The sequence below is a fragment of the Stomoxys calcitrans genome, chromosome 5, assembly GCF_963082655.1.
Source record: "Stomoxys calcitrans chromosome 5, idStoCalc2.1, whole genome shotgun sequence".
Classification (NCBI taxonomy): domain Eukaryota; kingdom Metazoa; phylum Arthropoda; class Insecta; order Diptera; family Muscidae; genus Stomoxys; species Stomoxys calcitrans.
In genome coordinates this window covers 12,243,505-12,262,032 of record NC_081556.1, presented here as the reverse complement: position 1 = coordinate 12,262,032, position 18,528 = coordinate 12,243,505, and the positions used below count along the sequence as shown (strand labels likewise).

At 33.7% G+C, this 18,528-nt stretch overlaps 1 protein-coding gene across 7 annotated transcripts in view; it reads right to left on the bottom strand.

Annotated features, from left to right (window-relative positions):
• The window catches only part of LOC106083434 (transcription factor collier), a 120,087-nt gene that overhangs the window by 61,159 nt on the left and 40,400 nt on the right, over positions 1-18,528 (bottom strand). For all 7 annotated transcript variants that reach the window (XM_013246430.2, XM_013246431.2, XM_013246432.2 and 4 more), the window contains exon 4: positions 2,689-2,762. In XM_013246430.2, the coding sequence (XP_013101884.1) occupies positions 2,689-2,762 (74 nt within the window). The remainder of the gene's footprint in view (positions 1-2,688; positions 2,763-18,528) is intronic.

The following is an 18,528-nucleotide window of genomic DNA, read 5'->3' as shown; positions in this document are numbered from 1 at the left end:
ATATTTGTGAATACTGGGAAAGTTAAAAAACTCAATTTTTTTAAAACCAAAAATCTACTTCTTGAGGCCACTATGGCGTAGAGTTTAGCCAATCTGCTTATGACATCGAAGGTCTGGGTCTAAAATTTTTCAGCGGTGATCATATCCTTACTTATGATGGCTACATTTGTGAGGCATCATGCCCAGGGCTGCGGAGTCTAGTCCGGCCCGGGGTCGGAGTTTAAGTCGGCGTCGGAGTGTTAAGCCGTGATCTGAGAGTGGTTCGGAGTCGGGGCAAGCGTGCTCAACTTTGAACCAAGCTCCAGCTCAATAGTCCGACTCCGACTTCTACTTCGACCTCAAAAACTCGACTCCGGCCGACTCCGCAGTCCCGATCATGCCATGTTAAATCACAAGTGGTGTCGCTTTGCGGCATGCTTTTCGGAATAGCCATAAAAAAGAAGGCCCCTTACCATTGAGCTTAAGATTTAATAGGACTGAACTCATTGATCTCAAAGAAGTATTCCCAGTTCCTTAATGGAAAATTCTTGGACAAATTTGCATTTGCAATATTTTTTATAATCTCTGGCCCTTTCTACATTATTTTTTATTTTTTTCCCACCACCATTAGGATAGGGGTAATCAATCAAGTTATTCCGTTTGTAAAACCTCGAAATACTCGTCTTAGATCCCATAATGTACATCAACAATATGATCCTGTCGACGTTCTGAGTGGATCTAGCCATGTCCATTTTTTCGTCCTTCTGTCGAAATCACGATAGCAGTCGAACGCATAAAGCTAGCCGCTTGAAATTTTGCATAGATACTTAATATTGATGTAGGTCGTTGGGGATTGCAAATGGGTCATATCGGTTCAGATTTAGATATAGCTCCCTTATAAAACGATTTCCCGATTTGACTTTATGAGGACTTACAAGCCGCAATTTTTGTCCGATTTGGCTGATATTTTGCTTGTGGTGTTCCGTTATGGCTTCCAACAACTGTGCCAAGTATGGTCTAAATCGGTCTATAACCTGATGTAGCTCCCATATAAACCGATCTCCCGATTTGATTTCTTGAGGCCTTACAAGCCACAATTTTTATCCGATTTGGCCGAAATTTTGCAGATAGTGTTTTGTTATGACTTTCAACAACTGTGCCATGTTTGGTAGGAATCGGTCTATAACCTTATATAGCTCCCATATAAACCGATCTCCCGATTTGACTTTTTGAGTCTTTACAAGCCACAATTTTTATCCGATTTGGCCGAAATTTTGCACATAGTGTTTTGTCATGACTTTCAACAACTATGCCAAGTCAAGTCCGAATCGGTCTATAACCAGATATAGCTCCCATATAACCGATCCCCCGATTTGACTTCTTGAGTCCTTACAAGTCACAATTTTTATCCGATTTGGCCGAAATTTTGCACATAGTGTTTTGTTATGACTTTCAACAACTTTGTTTAGTATGGTCCAAATCGGTCTATAACCTGATATGGCTCCCAAATAAACCGATCTCCCGATTAGACTTCTTGAGGCCTTACAAGCCACAATTTTTGTCCGGTGTGACTGAAATTTTGCAGATAGTGTTTTGTTATGACTTTTAACATCTGTGCCAAATATGGTCTGAATTGGTCTATAACCAGATATAGTTCCCATATAAACCGATTTCCCGATTTGACTTCTTGAGGCCTTACAAGCCGCAATTTTTGTCCGATTTGGCCGAAATTTTGCACATAGTGTTTTGTTATGACTTTCAACAACTGTGCCAAGTTTGGTAGGAATCGGTCTATAACCTTATATAGCTCCCATATAAACCGATCTCCCGATTTGACTTTTTGAGGCCTTACAAGCCGCAATTTTTGTCCGATTTGGCCGAAACTTTGCACATAGTGTTTTGTTATGACTTTCAACAACTGTGCCAAGTTTGGTAGGAATCGGTCTATAACCTTATATAGCTCCCATATAAACCGATCTCCCGATTTGACTTTTTGAGGCTTTACAAGCCACAATTTTTATCCGATTTGGCTGAAATTTTGCACATAGTGTTTTGTTATGACTTTCAACAACTTTGTTTAGTATGGTCCAAATCGGTCTATAACCTGATATGGCTCCCAAATAAACCGATCTCCCGATTTGACTTCTTGAGTCCTTACAAGCCGCAATTTTTGTCCAATTTATCCAACATTTTGCATGCGGTGTTCTGTTACGACTTGCAACAACTGTGCCAAATGCGGCCTATAACCTGATATAGCTCCCATGTAAACCGGTCTCTCGATCATCCTTGTTTGGCAGAAGTTTGACAAAAGTTTGGTATCTAGAATAAAATTATGCCCCTGAACTAAATTTTTTGGGTTCCCAAGATTCGGCCCGGCCGAAGTACCTTTTGTACTTGTTCTTTTATCTTTCTCCCTTTTTTTTCCAAGTGTATACCATACTGCCCTGTTCTTTTTCTCTGTATGTTTGTTTTTCTCTCATGCATTACCCTAGGGTTTCGAAACTCAACTCCCCAAAGGTATGATTTGGTTGTGCTATTCGCATTTTTTTCGCTCTCGCTCACTAGCCATCATAACTTTATTATGCAAATATTCCGCAGAGATAGTTAGCTCAAAAAATAGAATGTAGTAGTAGCAAAAAGCAAAAAACCGAAAGAGTTTAAATGCAAAAAAAAATCATTTTTGAAGGAGTAAATGTTTACAACACTTACCTGCACATAACTTCATGTGTTAACAATACTCGGCACATTTCCGGATTTTTATCCTGGCCTTCATATATGATAGCCTGCGAAGAAAGAAATAAAGAAGAAATTTAAAATCGTTGTGAAAAATGCATTTAAAGAAAAACTTAAAAAAAAATGTTGAATGAAAATTTCAAAAATAATGTGAAAAAATGGCGAGAAGCAAAGCAGTTTCCCAACGAAAACGACGCCAATTAATGATCTGTACAAAAAGCCGATTGGACTCACTATTCTGACCATAGGCCATACACACAGCAGAGCTGCTGCTTCTAAAGAGACGACGTAACTCCACAAGGATGTCCTACGAATACTACGCCAACTTGTGATCCGTACAAAAACCTTACTGATATCACTTGGCTGACAGTAGGTCCTACACAAAACAGATCTGCTTCTTAGGCAGAGACGCCAAAATTTGCTAAAAACCAAAATCATTGTTTGCAAAAAATCACCAACCTGTTCTGCCAAAACACTTGCCTTCTCATAAATTATTGTCATAGGCCTTAAAGGATACAACAGCATACAACATACACCCTCTAACATTGAGTTATTGTTTTTTGTTTTTGCTCTCTCAATTTCCTTTGGCCACATAACCCTCCTGTAAATCCTTGTGATTAGTGTTTGATACTTTTACTCAAAAATTAATTTCTGATTATGTTTTTGTTTGTCCTTTTGTCTGTCCTTCCCTCCCTTGTGCGCTTGCTGTTTGTTTGTTTATTGTTATACTGTCACATTCAATAGTCCCCTTTTGCATTGCTCAGCCAAAAAAGTCTCACATATGGTACCGGTTAGCCCACTCATTCAACCACCTAGGCAGTGGTAGCCTGTCTTGTTGCTGTTTATTTGTTATTGCAAGGACATTTGTCTTTGCTCGACAGTATGACAAGGAAAATGTTTCAAGTTATCCAAAGAGTTGTGAGCAAATCGCAGAAAACAGGGTGATGAACAGTAGCAACTAGCAGAAGGATGCTGTGGGACAAGGGCGTAGGTTTTAGAATTGCTAAGAGGGGAAGAAAAAAAATTTTCTATAGGAAAATTTTCACAAAAAAAAATCTTTTTTTTTATTTAAAAAAAAAATTTTAAATTTTTAAAATTTTTTTTCTAGGAAATTTTGTCAAAAATTGTTTTTTATGGAAAATTTTGTACATTTTTCTGTTTTTGTAAGAAATTTTCTCAAAATTTCTTTTTTGAAATTTTTAAATATTTTTTAGAGTGATAGCGCCATCTAGACTTGAACGTAAATTTTAATGTCATATTCGTAATCTACTCCGAAATACCTTTCATTTGAGTTCCATATAACCATGGTCGGCTAATATGCCCTATTTGGGGCTATTTGTAGGTGGGGCGGCCTCCCATTACTTGGACAAAATTATGCCATATTTGTAATCTATTGTCGAATACTTTTCATTTTAGTCCCTTATTGACATGAAGGTCGAAATATATGTTTAGAGAAGTTTTGAGGTTGGGGCGGCCTGCTGGGTACTTGGACCCAAAATTTAATACGATATTCGTTTTCTAGTCTCCAATACCTTTCATTTGATATCCATATTGTGCCTATAAATTCACTTTTGGTTTTGGGTGGCGTTTTTGGGTTAAGGGGGAGGGTCCGCCCCCCTTCTGATATCGAAAAATTATAAAGCCTATGTTTCCTTCCAGACAAAACTATACAATCTGTGAAAATTTTAAGAAAATCAATTCAGCCGAGTCCCATATAGTCCTAATGGGTCTTATGCCCATTTGGGGCGTTTTTGGGGGGTGGGGTGACCCCCTTTACTTTGATCTGATTTTGTATCCCAGATTCGAATTCTACTTCCGAATACCTTTCATTTGAGCCCCATATTGCGAAAATTTCGAGAAAATCGGTTCTGCAGTTTTTGAGTCTATACCGAACAAACAAACAAACCGATTCCCATATAGTCATGATGGATCATATGCCCATTTGGGGCGTTTTTAGGGGGTGGGGGTGGTGACCCCCTTTACTTCGTTCTGACTTGGTATTCCAGATTCGAAATCTATGCCTGAAAACTTTTTATTTGAGCCCCATATTGACATGAACGTCTATTTGGGGGAGTTTTGGGCTAGGGGTGGCCCGATGGGTATTTAGACTTAAATTTGAATACCATATTCGTATTCTACTCTCCAATAGCTTTCATTTGATACCCATACTGTCCCGATCAGTCCACTTTTGATTTTGGGAGGTGTTTTTGACATCAGGAGGAGGGTCCGCCCCCCCTTCCAATATCAAAACATTATATAGCCTATGCTTCCTTACCGATCAATCTATAAAATCTGTGAAAATTTCAAGGTTATTGATTTTTATACCCACCACCATAGAATGGGGGTGTACTAATCTAGTCATTCCGTTTGCAACAGCTCGATTTATTGATCTAGGACCCCATAAGGTATATATATTCGTGATCGTCTTGACATTTAGAGTCTCTTCAGCCATGTCTGTCCGTCCTTTCGTCTGTCTGTCGAAATCACGATAGTGGTTGAACGCGTAAAGCTAGCCGCTTGAAATTTTACACAGATACTTAATATTGATGTAGGTCGTTGGGGATTGCAAATGCTTCACATCGGGTCAGATTTGGATATAGCTCCCATATAAACCGATCTCCCGATTTGACTTCTTGAGTCCCTGGAAGCCACAATTTTTGTCCGATTTGGCTGAAATTTTCCACATAGTGTTATGTTATGACTTTCAACAACTGTGCCAAGTACGGTCCAAATCGGTCTATAACCTGGTATAGCTCCCATATAAACCGATCTCTCGATTTGACTTCTTTAGTCCCTGGAAGCCGCAATTTTTATCCGATTTGGTTGAAATTTTCCACATAGTGTTATGTTATGACTTGCAACAACTGTGCCAAGTACGGTCCAAATCGGTTTATAACCTGATATAGCTCCCATATAAACCGATCTCCCGATTTGACTTCTTTAGTCCCTGGAAGCCGCAATTTTTGTCCGATTTGGTTGAAATTTTCCACATAGTGTTATGTTATGACTTTCAACAACTGTGCCAAGTACGGTCCAAATCGGTTTATAACCTGATATAGTTCCCATATAAACCGATGTCCCGATTTGACTTCTTGAGCCCCTGGAAGCCGCAATTTTTGTCTGATTTGGCTGAAATTTTGCACATAGTGTTTTGTTATGACTTCAAACAACTGTACTAAGTACTATCCGAATCGGTCTATAACCTGATATAGCTCCCATATAAACCGATCTCCCGATTTGACTTCTTGAGCCCCTGGAAGCCACAATTTTTGTCCGATTTGGCTGAAATTTTCCACAAAGTGTTATGATATGACTTTCAACAACTGTGCCAAGTACGGTCCAAATCGGTCTATAACCTGGTATAGCTCCCATATAAACCGATCTCCCGATTTGACTTCTTTAGTCCCTGGAAGCCACAATTTTTGTCCGATTTGACTGAAATTTTGCACATAGTGTTTTGTTATGACTTTTAACAAATGTGCCAAGTTTGGTCCAAATCGGTCTATAACCTGATATAGCTCCCATATAAACCGATCTCCCGATTTGACTTCTTGAGTCCTTGGAAGCCGTAATTTTTGTCCGATTTGGTTGAAATTTTGCACATAGTGTTTTGTTATGACTTCCAACAACTGCGTCAAGTGCGGTCCAAATCGGTCTATAACCTGATATAGGTCTCGTATAAACCGATCTCCCGATTTGATTTCTTGATCCCCAGGAAGCCGCCATTTTTGTCCGATTTGGCTGAAACTTTGCACGTTGTGTTCTGTTATGACTTTCAACAACTGTGCCAAGTACGGTCCAAATCGGTCTATAACCTGGTATAGCTCCCATATAAACCGATCTCCTGATTTGATTTCTTGCTCCCCAGGAAGCCGCCATTTTTGTCCGATTTGGCTGAAACTTTGCACGTTGTGTTCTGTTATGACTTTCAACAACTGTGTCAAGTACGGTCCAAATTGGTTTATAACCAGATATAGCTCCCATATTTTAGCAGAATCCATGATGATGGGTTCCCAAGGTTTTCTTTTCATATGTTTTTTATGTTGTCAAAATTTGTTCCCCCATTTTACTACGCTCCTGCTAATAGGCGATGATCTGTTTGCCAATGGTGGTTAAGTATGATATTCCTATTTTATATATCAGTGGTGGTTTTGTGTCTTCTTCCTCTTAAAATCATTGTTGCAGAAATTATTATCTGCTTGTTTCTACAAAATTGTCTCTGTGGCTAGGGCTTACTACACTTTTACAAAAAGAAAAAACAAAGTGAAAAACAAAAATTATAACTACTCAGGCCTTTTCTGGGTAATGCAAAAACACTTTGAATGGATGATAAAATGTTTGCGTATGTTCATTAGATAAGCGCAGATTACACCCTCTAAATAAGATTCATTCATTCTTGTTGGATTGCAGTCGCTGCATTAGCCAACAGGGGCTCTTAAGCTATAGGATTACATATGTTATATTAAGTCTCTCTCCCTTCCTCTCTCTCTCTCTCTCTCTCTCTCTCTCGCTTTCCCAGTATCTGTCTCTCTATGCTTATGGCCTTTGTAGATTTAATTATTTTCAAATTAGACTGGTTGTCTGGTATACCAGTTCAGCATTGTCTTTTTTGCCTTTCTGTGGACCCTTAGGATGCAACCAGCACCCATTTAACCATTTCTGGGCATAATGGAAATTTGAAATGGGTTGTTTGTTTGTAGTAGTTTGAAAGTGCATGTAGAAGGGCTTTTTGTTTGTTTCGAAAAGTACTTGTACTTGAAATTTGATGAGTTGAAATTGGGAAAAATGTTGGTGGTGGTTGGAACATAAGGCAGTGATAGATAGTGCCATCCCGTGTTAGGTAACTCATCTGGCCCAATAATATCAAACACTTGCGGTTTTCATGCCCTAATGAATGTGAAAAGTGAATGCATCCAAAGGCAAAAACCAAAAAAACTAGACAAAATTTTACATATGGCATAATTTTTTAAGCTATAGTTTGGCCTTATGAGGAATGAAATTGATTTCAATTGCCTAGTGATGCAGGGTTAGAAAATGGTAAGAAAATTACAACAAACTTCTATATTTCATATTTTGATGGATGAGTTGAGAAAAGAAGGGATCGAAATAGACGGACTGAGAAACCGACATACCTTCTGACATATGTTGTAATATTAACATCATTTTTCTTTTTTGGTTAGCTTAAAGTTTTGAATTCATAATTATCACATCTTAGCGAGAGAGTGAAAAAAAAAGTAAAAAAAAATAAAAAAAAAATTTGCTGAAAATTTGGAAAATGTTTCAAAATTTTGGTTTTTAGGGAATGCATTGCCAACATTTAATATTGGGGGCAATTTTTTTCAACATTGGTTTTTCTTGATTTTTTTTAAACAAACTAGAAGTTTAAATTTTAAATTAAAAAAAAAATATTAAAATTTTTTTTGAAATTTTATAAAAAAAAAATGAAAAAAATAATTTTTTTTGGAAAATTCAAACAAAACTTAATTTAAAAAAAAAATGTTTGTCAAAATTTGGTTTTTGGAAAAAATCGAAATAACGGTTTTAAAAAAAAATTATAAAATTCAATTTGGTGAAAACAAAGATTTTATTAAAATTTCCTGCAAAAAATATCATAAAAATTTAAATTTTTAAAATTTTGTTGAAATTTTTAACAAAAAAAATTGAATTGAAAGTTGGAGACCATAGTAGCAGTCATTGAGCAAAATTTCACCCAATTCGAATAAGAATTGCGCCCTCTAGGGGCTAAAGAAGTAAAATAGGGAGATCGGTTTATATGGCAGCTGTATCAGGCTATACACCGATTCAGACCATATTTGACACGTATGTTGAAGGCCATGGGAGAAGTCATTGTACAAAATTTCAGCCAAATCGGATAATCAATGCGTCCTCTAGCGGCGGCTCAAGAAGTCAAGACCCCAGATGGATTTATATGACAGCTATATCAGGTTATGGATCGATTTCAACCATACTAACCACAGTTGTTGGAACTCATAACAAAACACCGCATCATAAATTTTAGCCAAATCGGATAAGAACTGCGCCCTCTAGCGGCTTAAGAAGTCAAGATCCCAGATAAGTTAATATGGCAGCTATATCAGGTTATGGACCGATTTGAGCCATACTAAGCACAGTTTTTGGAAGTCATAACGAAATACGTTATGCAAAATTTCAGCCAAATCGGATAGGAATTGCGCCCTCTGGAGGCTCAAGAAGTCAAGATTCAAGATCAGCTTATATCGCAACTTTATCAGGTTATTTAAAGATTTGAGCCATATTTGGCACAGTTGTTGGAAATCATAACAAAACACCTCATGCAAAATTTCAGTTAAATCGGATAAGAATTACACCCTCTAGAGGCTTAAGAAGTCAAGACCACAGATCGATTTATAGGACAGCTATATCAGGTTATTGACCGATTAAAACCTTATTTGGCGCAGTTGTTAGAAGTCTTAACAAAACACACCATGCAAAATTTCAGCCAAATCGGATAGGAATTGCGCCCTCTAGAGGCTCAAGAAGTCAAGACCCCAGATAGGTTCATATGACAGATATATCAGGTTATGGACCCATTTGAATCATATTTAGCACAGTTGTTGGAAATCATAACGAAAAACGTCATGCAAAATTTCAGCCAAATCGGATAGGAATTGCGCCCTCTAGAGACCCATTTACAATCCCATCCCAAACTCAGAACGTCGAGGCGATCTAGAATATGTAAACTTTATGGGGTCTTAGCTTACCCCCTATCCTATGGTGAGAGGTACAAAAATAATAAATATATTAAAAAAGTTAACATTTTCATACAAAATCTAAATTTTTATCGAAATTTTTTTTCTCGTAATCTCATTTCAAACCCCATGCTTTTCAATCACTCACTTATGTTTTATTCAGTGCTTCCTTCTCTTCATTGCTTCACTTATAAAACATGTCGTTTTACACGATGCCTCTTAACTCTTAATTTGGCCCATGTAAATTCATTCACTTGATGTTGCATTAAATGCACGAAAGTGCAGCAGCGTGTTTAAGGCAACGCACGGCTCATTTATCAATTTGTGAACATAATAAGTATGGTTCGGTAATAAGTAGAAAAATTCTTTTGGCTGGTAGCTGGGGGAAATGTGGATGCGGATATGGGATGTGGTTATGTGGATATGGATATCCATAATGCGTGGGGCTGCAAGTATGGGTTTATCATTATTGGTGCTGCCTTTGAGTGTTAATTAAGCGATAAAATTAATTCGAACGTCAACACTTTACACTGAATGGACAAAGGCAAGGACAGACGGACAGACGCACACCCAAACAGATGAAAGGCAGTCGTTGGTAATGCGGTATGCGCCACTGGTAGGGAAAATAAAAACATCAAGTGGCCATGTTTTCCATAAACAGCGACAACATCGACATCATCGCCAATGATAAAAATTGCCATCAAATATGGCCGTTCATAATATGTTTTGCAAATTTGCATATGGCTTCACATACATACACACATAGCCACAATATAAAGCAGCCACCATTATCATGAGCATTCTCATTCCCATACTCATCAACATTGTCATCATCAACATCATCATCATCATCATTGGGCAACATTGTGCTCTTTAAGCTTCATTCATGTGGTTAAATACCAAGAGTGTATATGAATGCAGGTACTATGTATGCATGTATGTATGTTGCTATGAATGTTTGTCTGATATACCCTGGCATTGCAACGCCCCATAATAAAAGTTGGAGATATTAATGCAAACACTCACAAACACACACACACTCACACCCACTTTAACTGTTGGAGAGGCTGTTGTTTTTTTGCCTTTGATGATGAGTGGCTCTGTCAACTATACAAAAGCGCAAAAAAAAAACGCAGCGATTGTGTTGCATGTGTGTGACTTTAAGTGTAGAGTGGTGAAGTGGATGGAGTTCACCATTAATTCCACCATCCTTATGAATATTGGTGGCAACATTAAGTGATAACCACAATGGCGCGAGCGCCAGTTCGTTTGTTCGTTCATTCATGCATTCACATTCGTTGGTTGTATTTTAAAGCCTATAAATTTATGCTGGAAAATGGTCAAAATAAAAATAAACAAATAATCTGGCCGAATAGCAGAGGGCGATTGCAACGATTGTGTTAAATGTATTTAATGGCATGGATGCAGTGGATGGATAACAATGACAGTGGGGGAAATTTGAAAAATAAAAAACAAAAGAGTAAAAAATAAAATAAATAAAAGCGCGCAAAGTTCGGTCGGGCTGAATATTAGAGACCCATGATAGACATATCGCTTAAGTTCTTTGCCCGGTATCCCTTTATAGGCAAAAAAATGATGGATGAATGATGGATAAAAATTACCATGCTATTGGAGCTATATTAGGTTATGAACCGATTCGGACCATTCATGGTTTGGATATTGGAGACCATAGTCGAAGTCATTGTGCAAGATTTCAGCCAAATTTGATACAAATTACACCCTATAGGGACACAAGAGGTAAAATCAGAAGATGGGTTTATCAGGTTATAGACTGATTCAGATCATATTTGGCACGTATGTTGAGGGTCATAGGTGAAGTCATTGTACAAAATGTCAGCCAATCCGGATAAAAAAGTATAATCCCTAGATGCTAAAAAAGTATAATCGGGAGATCGGTTTATGAACCGATTTAGATTATATTCGGCATAATTGTTGCAAACAAAACACTTCATTCAAAGTTTCAGCTATAACGGATAATAATTGCGCACTCCAGAGGCTCAAGAAATCAAGATCCTAGAACGGTTTATAAGAAACGATTTGGACCATACTTAATACAGTTGTTAAAAGTCTAAACAAAACACCTCATATATACTTGGCACCATATTATACTTGGCATAATTGTTCCAAATTAAAAAAAAAACACCTCATACTAAATTTCAGACAAATCGGATAAGAATTGCGCCATCTAGAGGCTAAAGAAGTCAATATCCAAGATTAGTTAATATGTCAACTATATGAAAAACATGGACAGATATGGCCCATTTGTAATACCAACCGACCTACACCAACAAGAAGTATTTATGGAAAATTTCAAGCGCCAGCTTTTTTTCTTCGAGAGCTAGCATGCTTTCGACAGACGAACGAACATGGTTAAATCGAATAAAAATGCCAAGTGGATCAATAATTGCATACTTTGTTGAATCTCAGATGAATATTTCCATGTGTTACATCCTATGATGGAGGGCATAAAAAAGACAAATTAAAATATTTCTAAAACATTTAAACAAAGATAAAATTTTACACTTAAGAATGAAGAAAATGTAGTTTGAAAAGTATGCAACTTTTCAAACTACTTTGTGGAAGCCTCATGATATACTATAGTTTGTGATAAGCCTAAAAGTATGCAAACTTTTTGCGAAATGAGAGATACATTGAAACTATTGAAGAAAGTGCCTTACAAAATTTTACATCACAAATAATAAAATAGTTTTTTATAAAAAAATTCCATCCTTAAGGTGATTATAAGCAATTGTTTTTGAAACTATATTTTGTGGTAAACCTAAAAGTATGCAACAAAATTTAAAATTTTTTCAAAATAGAAATTTTGTAAAATTTGAAATTTTGTCAGGTACAGATTGAATCTTAAAGATATGCAACTGAACTTTGTAGAAGCCTCATGATATACTATATTATGTTATAAGCCTAAAAGTATGCAAACTTTTCGGCAAATGAAGAGACACATTGAAACTATTGAAGAAAGTGCTTTACAAAATTTTTCGACACAAATAACAAACCGTTTTTTATAAGTTTTCCATCCTTAAGATGATTATAAGGAATTGCTTTCGAAATTATATTTTGTGATAAACCTAAAAGTATGCAAGAAAATTTAACATTTTTTCAAAATAAAAATTTAGCAAATTTTGGAATTTTGAATGATTTTTGTCACAAATAGAAATTTTGTAAAACATGCAATTTTGTCACAAAGTTGTCTTTTGATTTCTTTCAAAATTATGAATTTTTTTATAATTAAGAAAAAAAATTAGGAATTTTTTTCAAAATTAGGAATTTTTTCAATATTAGGAATTTTTTCAAAATTAGGATTTTTTATACAATTAGAAATTTTTCAAAATTGGGAATTTTTTCATAATTTTTTCGAAATTAGAATTTTTTTCAAAATTAGGAATTTTTTCAAAATTAGGAATTTTTCAAAATTAGAAAATTCATCAAATTAAAAATTTTGTAAATTCAAATATGGGCAAATCTCTCTTAAAAATAACATTTTTGCAAAATTTTCTATAAGAATCCAATGTCAACTACATATTCTTAAAAAATGTTTACTTAAAAATACCTCCAGTGTTCTGCCTTTGGCCTCCACTCATTTCACACACACCAATAATGTGCTCCACCAATCATGGGGCATTAAATTTATAAATAGTTTATCCTTTTTATTCTCTTATTTATGCGTTGTCATGATTGAAGACAACAGAATTTACGATTTACAACAACTGACATGATTATGTTATTAAAGTCACAGTAAAACCTTAAAATGCCAATTATTGGCGACAGGGCATCAAATCAAAATTTTCATCAAAAATATAAAACAAATAATCAACGACCCACATTACTAGACTTAATGATTAAACTTAAACCGCTGTTTGTTTAGCAGTCGTTCAGGACATATGTCAATTATCATTAGGCCAAAGTTTGTCCCAATAAAGTGGAAAAATGTTATTGTCAAACGAATGAATGAATGAACAAACAATGACAAGGAAAACTAAAAGCTGTCGAATAAAAGGTTAACAATTTTACCTTAAATAATTTTAACAGAAACCCCATCGAAAAGAAAAATGGTAAAATGTATGGAAAAACGCGAATATCCACTTCAAAGAGAACGAAAAAACAGAAATGTCATGGAAAATTAAGAGCTAGTTCAAAAATTAAACTACACTTCTATGAATAGCAGTTGAAATGAAAAAGTTCCACATTCAAATTTGATTGATACACAATAAATCCATTAGAAATGATGGGCCTAAAGGCCTAACTGCCTTCCCTGCCTGTGAGCCAAACACTGCCAAAGTTGATGAACCACCACCCTAAATGGGCATAAAAAATCAATTTTACCTACAAAAACTGTAGGTTTTATTTACAAAACACCATTGATTTTTGTTGGTTTGTTTCTATTTTTCTGTTTTCCCGAAAAAAAACAGCCTTCTAACAAACTCTCGTTATTGTTGACAATTGAATTGTGTTACAATGAATGTCACTGCAATTCAATTAGAATTTTCACCAATTCATGTGGAGTCCAGAGAATTTAAATATTTGTTAATTGAATTTTTCGCCTATTTTAAATGCAGAAATTCTCATAGTTGTAGGCTGCAGTTAGTTTGACAGTCTGTTAGATGGAAAATTCAATTTGTCTCCAAAAAAAATCTACTAAGCAAAAAAGGGAATAAAAAGTGATGGCTTTGATAAAAAGGAAAAAAATAAGTTTTGAAAGGTGGACAAAAAAATTTAATTTTGTGCAAATCGGACATTTTTTGTCAAAAATTTCTAAAAATGAGAAATTTTGTTAAAAAATTAAAAAAAAAAAACTTTTGTAAAAATTTGAAATTTTGTAAAAATTTGAATTTTGTAAAAATTTCAAAAAAATTGAAATTTGGTAAAAATGTTAAATTTTGTAAAAATTTTAAATTTCGTAAAAATTAGAAATTTTGTAAAAATTAGAAATTTTGTAAAAATTGGAAATTTTGTAAAAATTGGAAATTTTGTAAAAATTGGAAATTTTGTAAAAATTAGAAATTTTGCAAAAAATTAAATTTGGTAAAAAATTAAATTTGGTAAAAATTTGAAATTTTGTAAGAGTATGTAATTTTGTAAAAATTTTAAATTTCTTAAAAAATATAAATTTTATGAAAATTAAAAATTTTATAAAAATTAAAAAATTTTATGAAAATTAAAAATTTTATGAAAACTAAAAATTTTGTAAAAATTTAATATTTTGTGAAAATTTGATATTATATATTTTAAAAATTTTATTTTTTATTTTAAAAATTTGAATTTTGTAAAAATTTCAAAAAAATTTGAAATTTGGTAAAAATTTCAAATTTTGTAAAAATTAGAAATTTTGTAAAAATTAGAAATTTTGTAAAAATTAGAAATTTTGTAAAAATTAGAAATTTTGTAAAAATTAGAAATTTTGTAAAAATTAGAAATTTTGTAAAAATTAGAAATTTTGTAAAAATTAGAAATTTTGTAAAAATTAGAAATTTTGTAAAAATTAGAAATTTTGTAAAAATTAGAAATTTTGTAAAAATTAGAAATTTTGTAAAAATTAGAAATTTTGTAAAAATTAGAAATTTAGCAAAAATTAGAAATTTTGTAAAAATTAGAAATTTTGTAAAAATTAGAAATTTCTTAAAAAATATAAATTTTATGAATATTAAAAATTTTATGAAAATTAAAAATTTTATGCAAATTAAAAATTTTATGAAAACTAAAAATTTTGTAAAAATTAAATATTTTGTGAAAATTTGATATTTTGTTAAAATTTGAAATTTTGAAAAAATTTGGAATTTTGTAAAAATTTGAAATTTTGAAAAAAATTTTAATTTTGTAAATATTTTAAATCTTGTAAAAATTTTAAATTTTGTAAAAATTTTAAATTTTGTAAAAATTTTAAATTTTGTAAAAATTTTAAATTTTGTAAAAATTTTAAATTTTGTAAAAATGTTAAATTTTGTAAAAATTTTAAATTTGTAAAAAATGGCCATTGGCCATCAGAAGCACTCAGTATTTAAGCAAGAGCCGGTGCCACCCGGCCTCTCACCACTCAATACCGCTGATTGTTCGTGACTGCAGTAGCAGTTATTCCGTATGGAGCACTCCACTATCGGTAACCTATGGATGTGCCCCGTAGCTAAGCTTCTCGAGATAACGAAGAACACCACACTGATTTGAGCTCAAAGTTCCAGCCTTTGTGTTACTCATAGTTATCCCGTGCCGGTAGCATTAGGAGGAGATAAGCACCGCTGAAAATCAAACCCAGGCGTTCAGCGTCATAGGCGGACGCGCTATGGTGGTCAGCTTTCAACATTTCCAATTAATCCAATTTTTCACCAAAATTTTGTCAAAAAATTCAAAATTTTGTTAAAAATTCACAATTTTATCAAAAATTCAAAATTTTGTCAAAAATTCAAAATTTTGCTAAAAAAAATTCAAAATTTTGTTAAAAATTCAAAATTTTGTCAAAAAACTCAAAAAATTCCAAATTTTGTCAAAAAATTCCAAATTTTGTCAATAATTCAAAATTTTGCCAAAAACTCAAAATGTCAAAAATTCCAAATTTTGTTAAAAATCCAAAATATTGTCAAAATTTCAAAATTTTGTCAAAAATTAACAATTTTGTCAAAAATTCACAATTTAGTCGAAAATTCAAAATTTTTTCAAAAATTCAACATTTTGTCAAAAATTCAAAATTTTGTCAAAAATTCAAAATATTGTCAAAAATTCAAAATTTTGTCAAAAACTCACAATTTTGTCAAAAATTCACAATTTTGTCAAAAATTCACAATTTTGTCAAAAATTCAATATTTTGCTAAAAATTCAAAATTTTGTTAAAAATTCAATATTTCGTCAAAAATTCAATATTTTGTCAAAAAACTCAAAAAATTCCAAATTTTGTCAATAATTCAAAATTTTGTCAAAAACTCCAAATGTTGTCAAAAAACTCAAAATTATGTCAAAAATTCCAAATTTTGTGAAAAATTCAAATTTTCGTCACAAATTCAATATTTTGCTAAAAATTCAAAATTTTGTTAAAAATTCACAATGTTGTCAAAAATTCACAATTTTGTCAAAAATTAACAATTTTGTCAAAAATTCGCAATTTTGTCAAAAAAATCGAAGTTTTGTCAACATACGAAATTTGTCAAAATAGTTTTGTTAAAGATTTTGTCCAAAAATATGAGATTCTAAATGTGTCATAAAATACGGAATTTCTCATAAAATCCTACATTTTGTCAAAAATTCTATATTTTGCTAAAATTCAAAATTTTTTCATAAATTCGAAATGTTGTCGAAAATTCGAAAATACATCGAAATTGCTTCATAAAATTCGATATGATAAAATATTCGAAATTGTTCCATAAAATGCGAAAATATTGTCATTAAAATTAAAATTTTATCAAAAGTTCGAAATTTTGTAAAACTTTGATGAAAGATTCGCATTCTACGTTCAAATACCTTTCATTAAAGACCCATATTGTTCCATTGTGACTATATGTCCCATGGGTGGGGTTTTGGGTGGGGCGTTCCCCTCAGTGCCAAGTACGGTCCAAATTGGTCAATAACCAGATATAACTCCCATATTTTAGCAGAATCCATGGTGGTGGGTTCCCAAGATTCGGCCCTGCCGAACTTAGCACGTTTTTACTTGTTTCTCTCTAAAAAGTTAGAAAAAAGTTTTCGCTGTCGATTTTCAGCATAGATAAATGCAACCGAATGACCTTTATGTCCTTTGATAGATATATTCATAAATAGTCGGCTAATCATAGGCATCATCATCATTATGGTTATTGTTTTTATGAGGTAGCCGTCATGTATGCATGCCATAGAAAGGGAGACAATGGCTCTAAGCAGCATATCACAACATTTGCTGGCTAAGGATATTGCCAAAAGCCTAGCTAGGTACACAAAAACCCCCCTGCATACTCATCCTGATAATGATGATGACGATGGTGACTATGAATGAGGCAGACAATGGGGCTTGTCAAAATATGAAAAATAAAACGGCAACTGTTATTCACAACTAGCGTACGAACAACAACATGGAAAAATGTTGCTCATATTTAGCGGCTGATTTCTTTTGTATTGTATTGCTTATGGCATGAAAGCGGACATACAATATTTTTTTTCACGTATATATAATGCGTAAAATCGCGATAAATTGTTGGGGATGTTGTTGTTGATTTTCCTAACGTTGTCCTTTTTGCCAGTATGCAGTTTGGCAAAAGGCTCAATGAGTCTGTCCGTCTGTGCTTGTAAAATCATTTGGCATTGCATTCGCTTTGGTTTCAGGTTATGACGTTGGTTACAGTAGAATTTTTCGTGAAATATGATCCTATTGTAGCCAATAATCTGTGTGGCATATCAGCACGTGGTGGCAACATCAGCGTCAATGCTGATGTTGAATCGGCATCATCATCAGCATCAGCATCATGTGTCCTCAAATTACAGCAATTGGCAAAACTGCCTTCCTTCCTGCCGTCTTTCCGTCCATTTGTGCTTGTTTTAATTTTATTTCACCACTTTACATTCATGCTGCCTTCCTTCCTTTACATTGTTTTTTGGCCTTCCGTCCGCGTGTCCTTCCTGCTGCATTTGCCCCTTCCACCAGTCAAGTATAACCAGAAATTTATGTATAGATTAAGCGCTTTAAAAGCTTTTGTAACATGTTATCTGATCAAGTGTAATTATGAATATTTCTGCCTTCCAACATGGCAACGAAAAAAAGATTGTTCCCGTTTTTATCATCATAGGCCAGCAGCGTTGAGGCACATTTCTATATTTGTGTAGGGCAAAGGGGGGGATGTTTCGTTAGATGTCCTTTAAGCGACAAACAGCAATAAACCAGCCTTAGAATTAGCCTACCACTTTAACCCTTGAGAGTGTTGAATTACCTCGAATTGAGTAGAAAATTGAGAATAATCATGTGGCAGGGATTTTTGGCAAAGATAATTTGAGAAATATGATTCCGAAAAAATCAAATCAATTGGAATATGAATGAAGATAAAATCAAAAAATTTCCCAAAATTAAAAAAAAATAGACCACATTTCACAAATTTTCGGA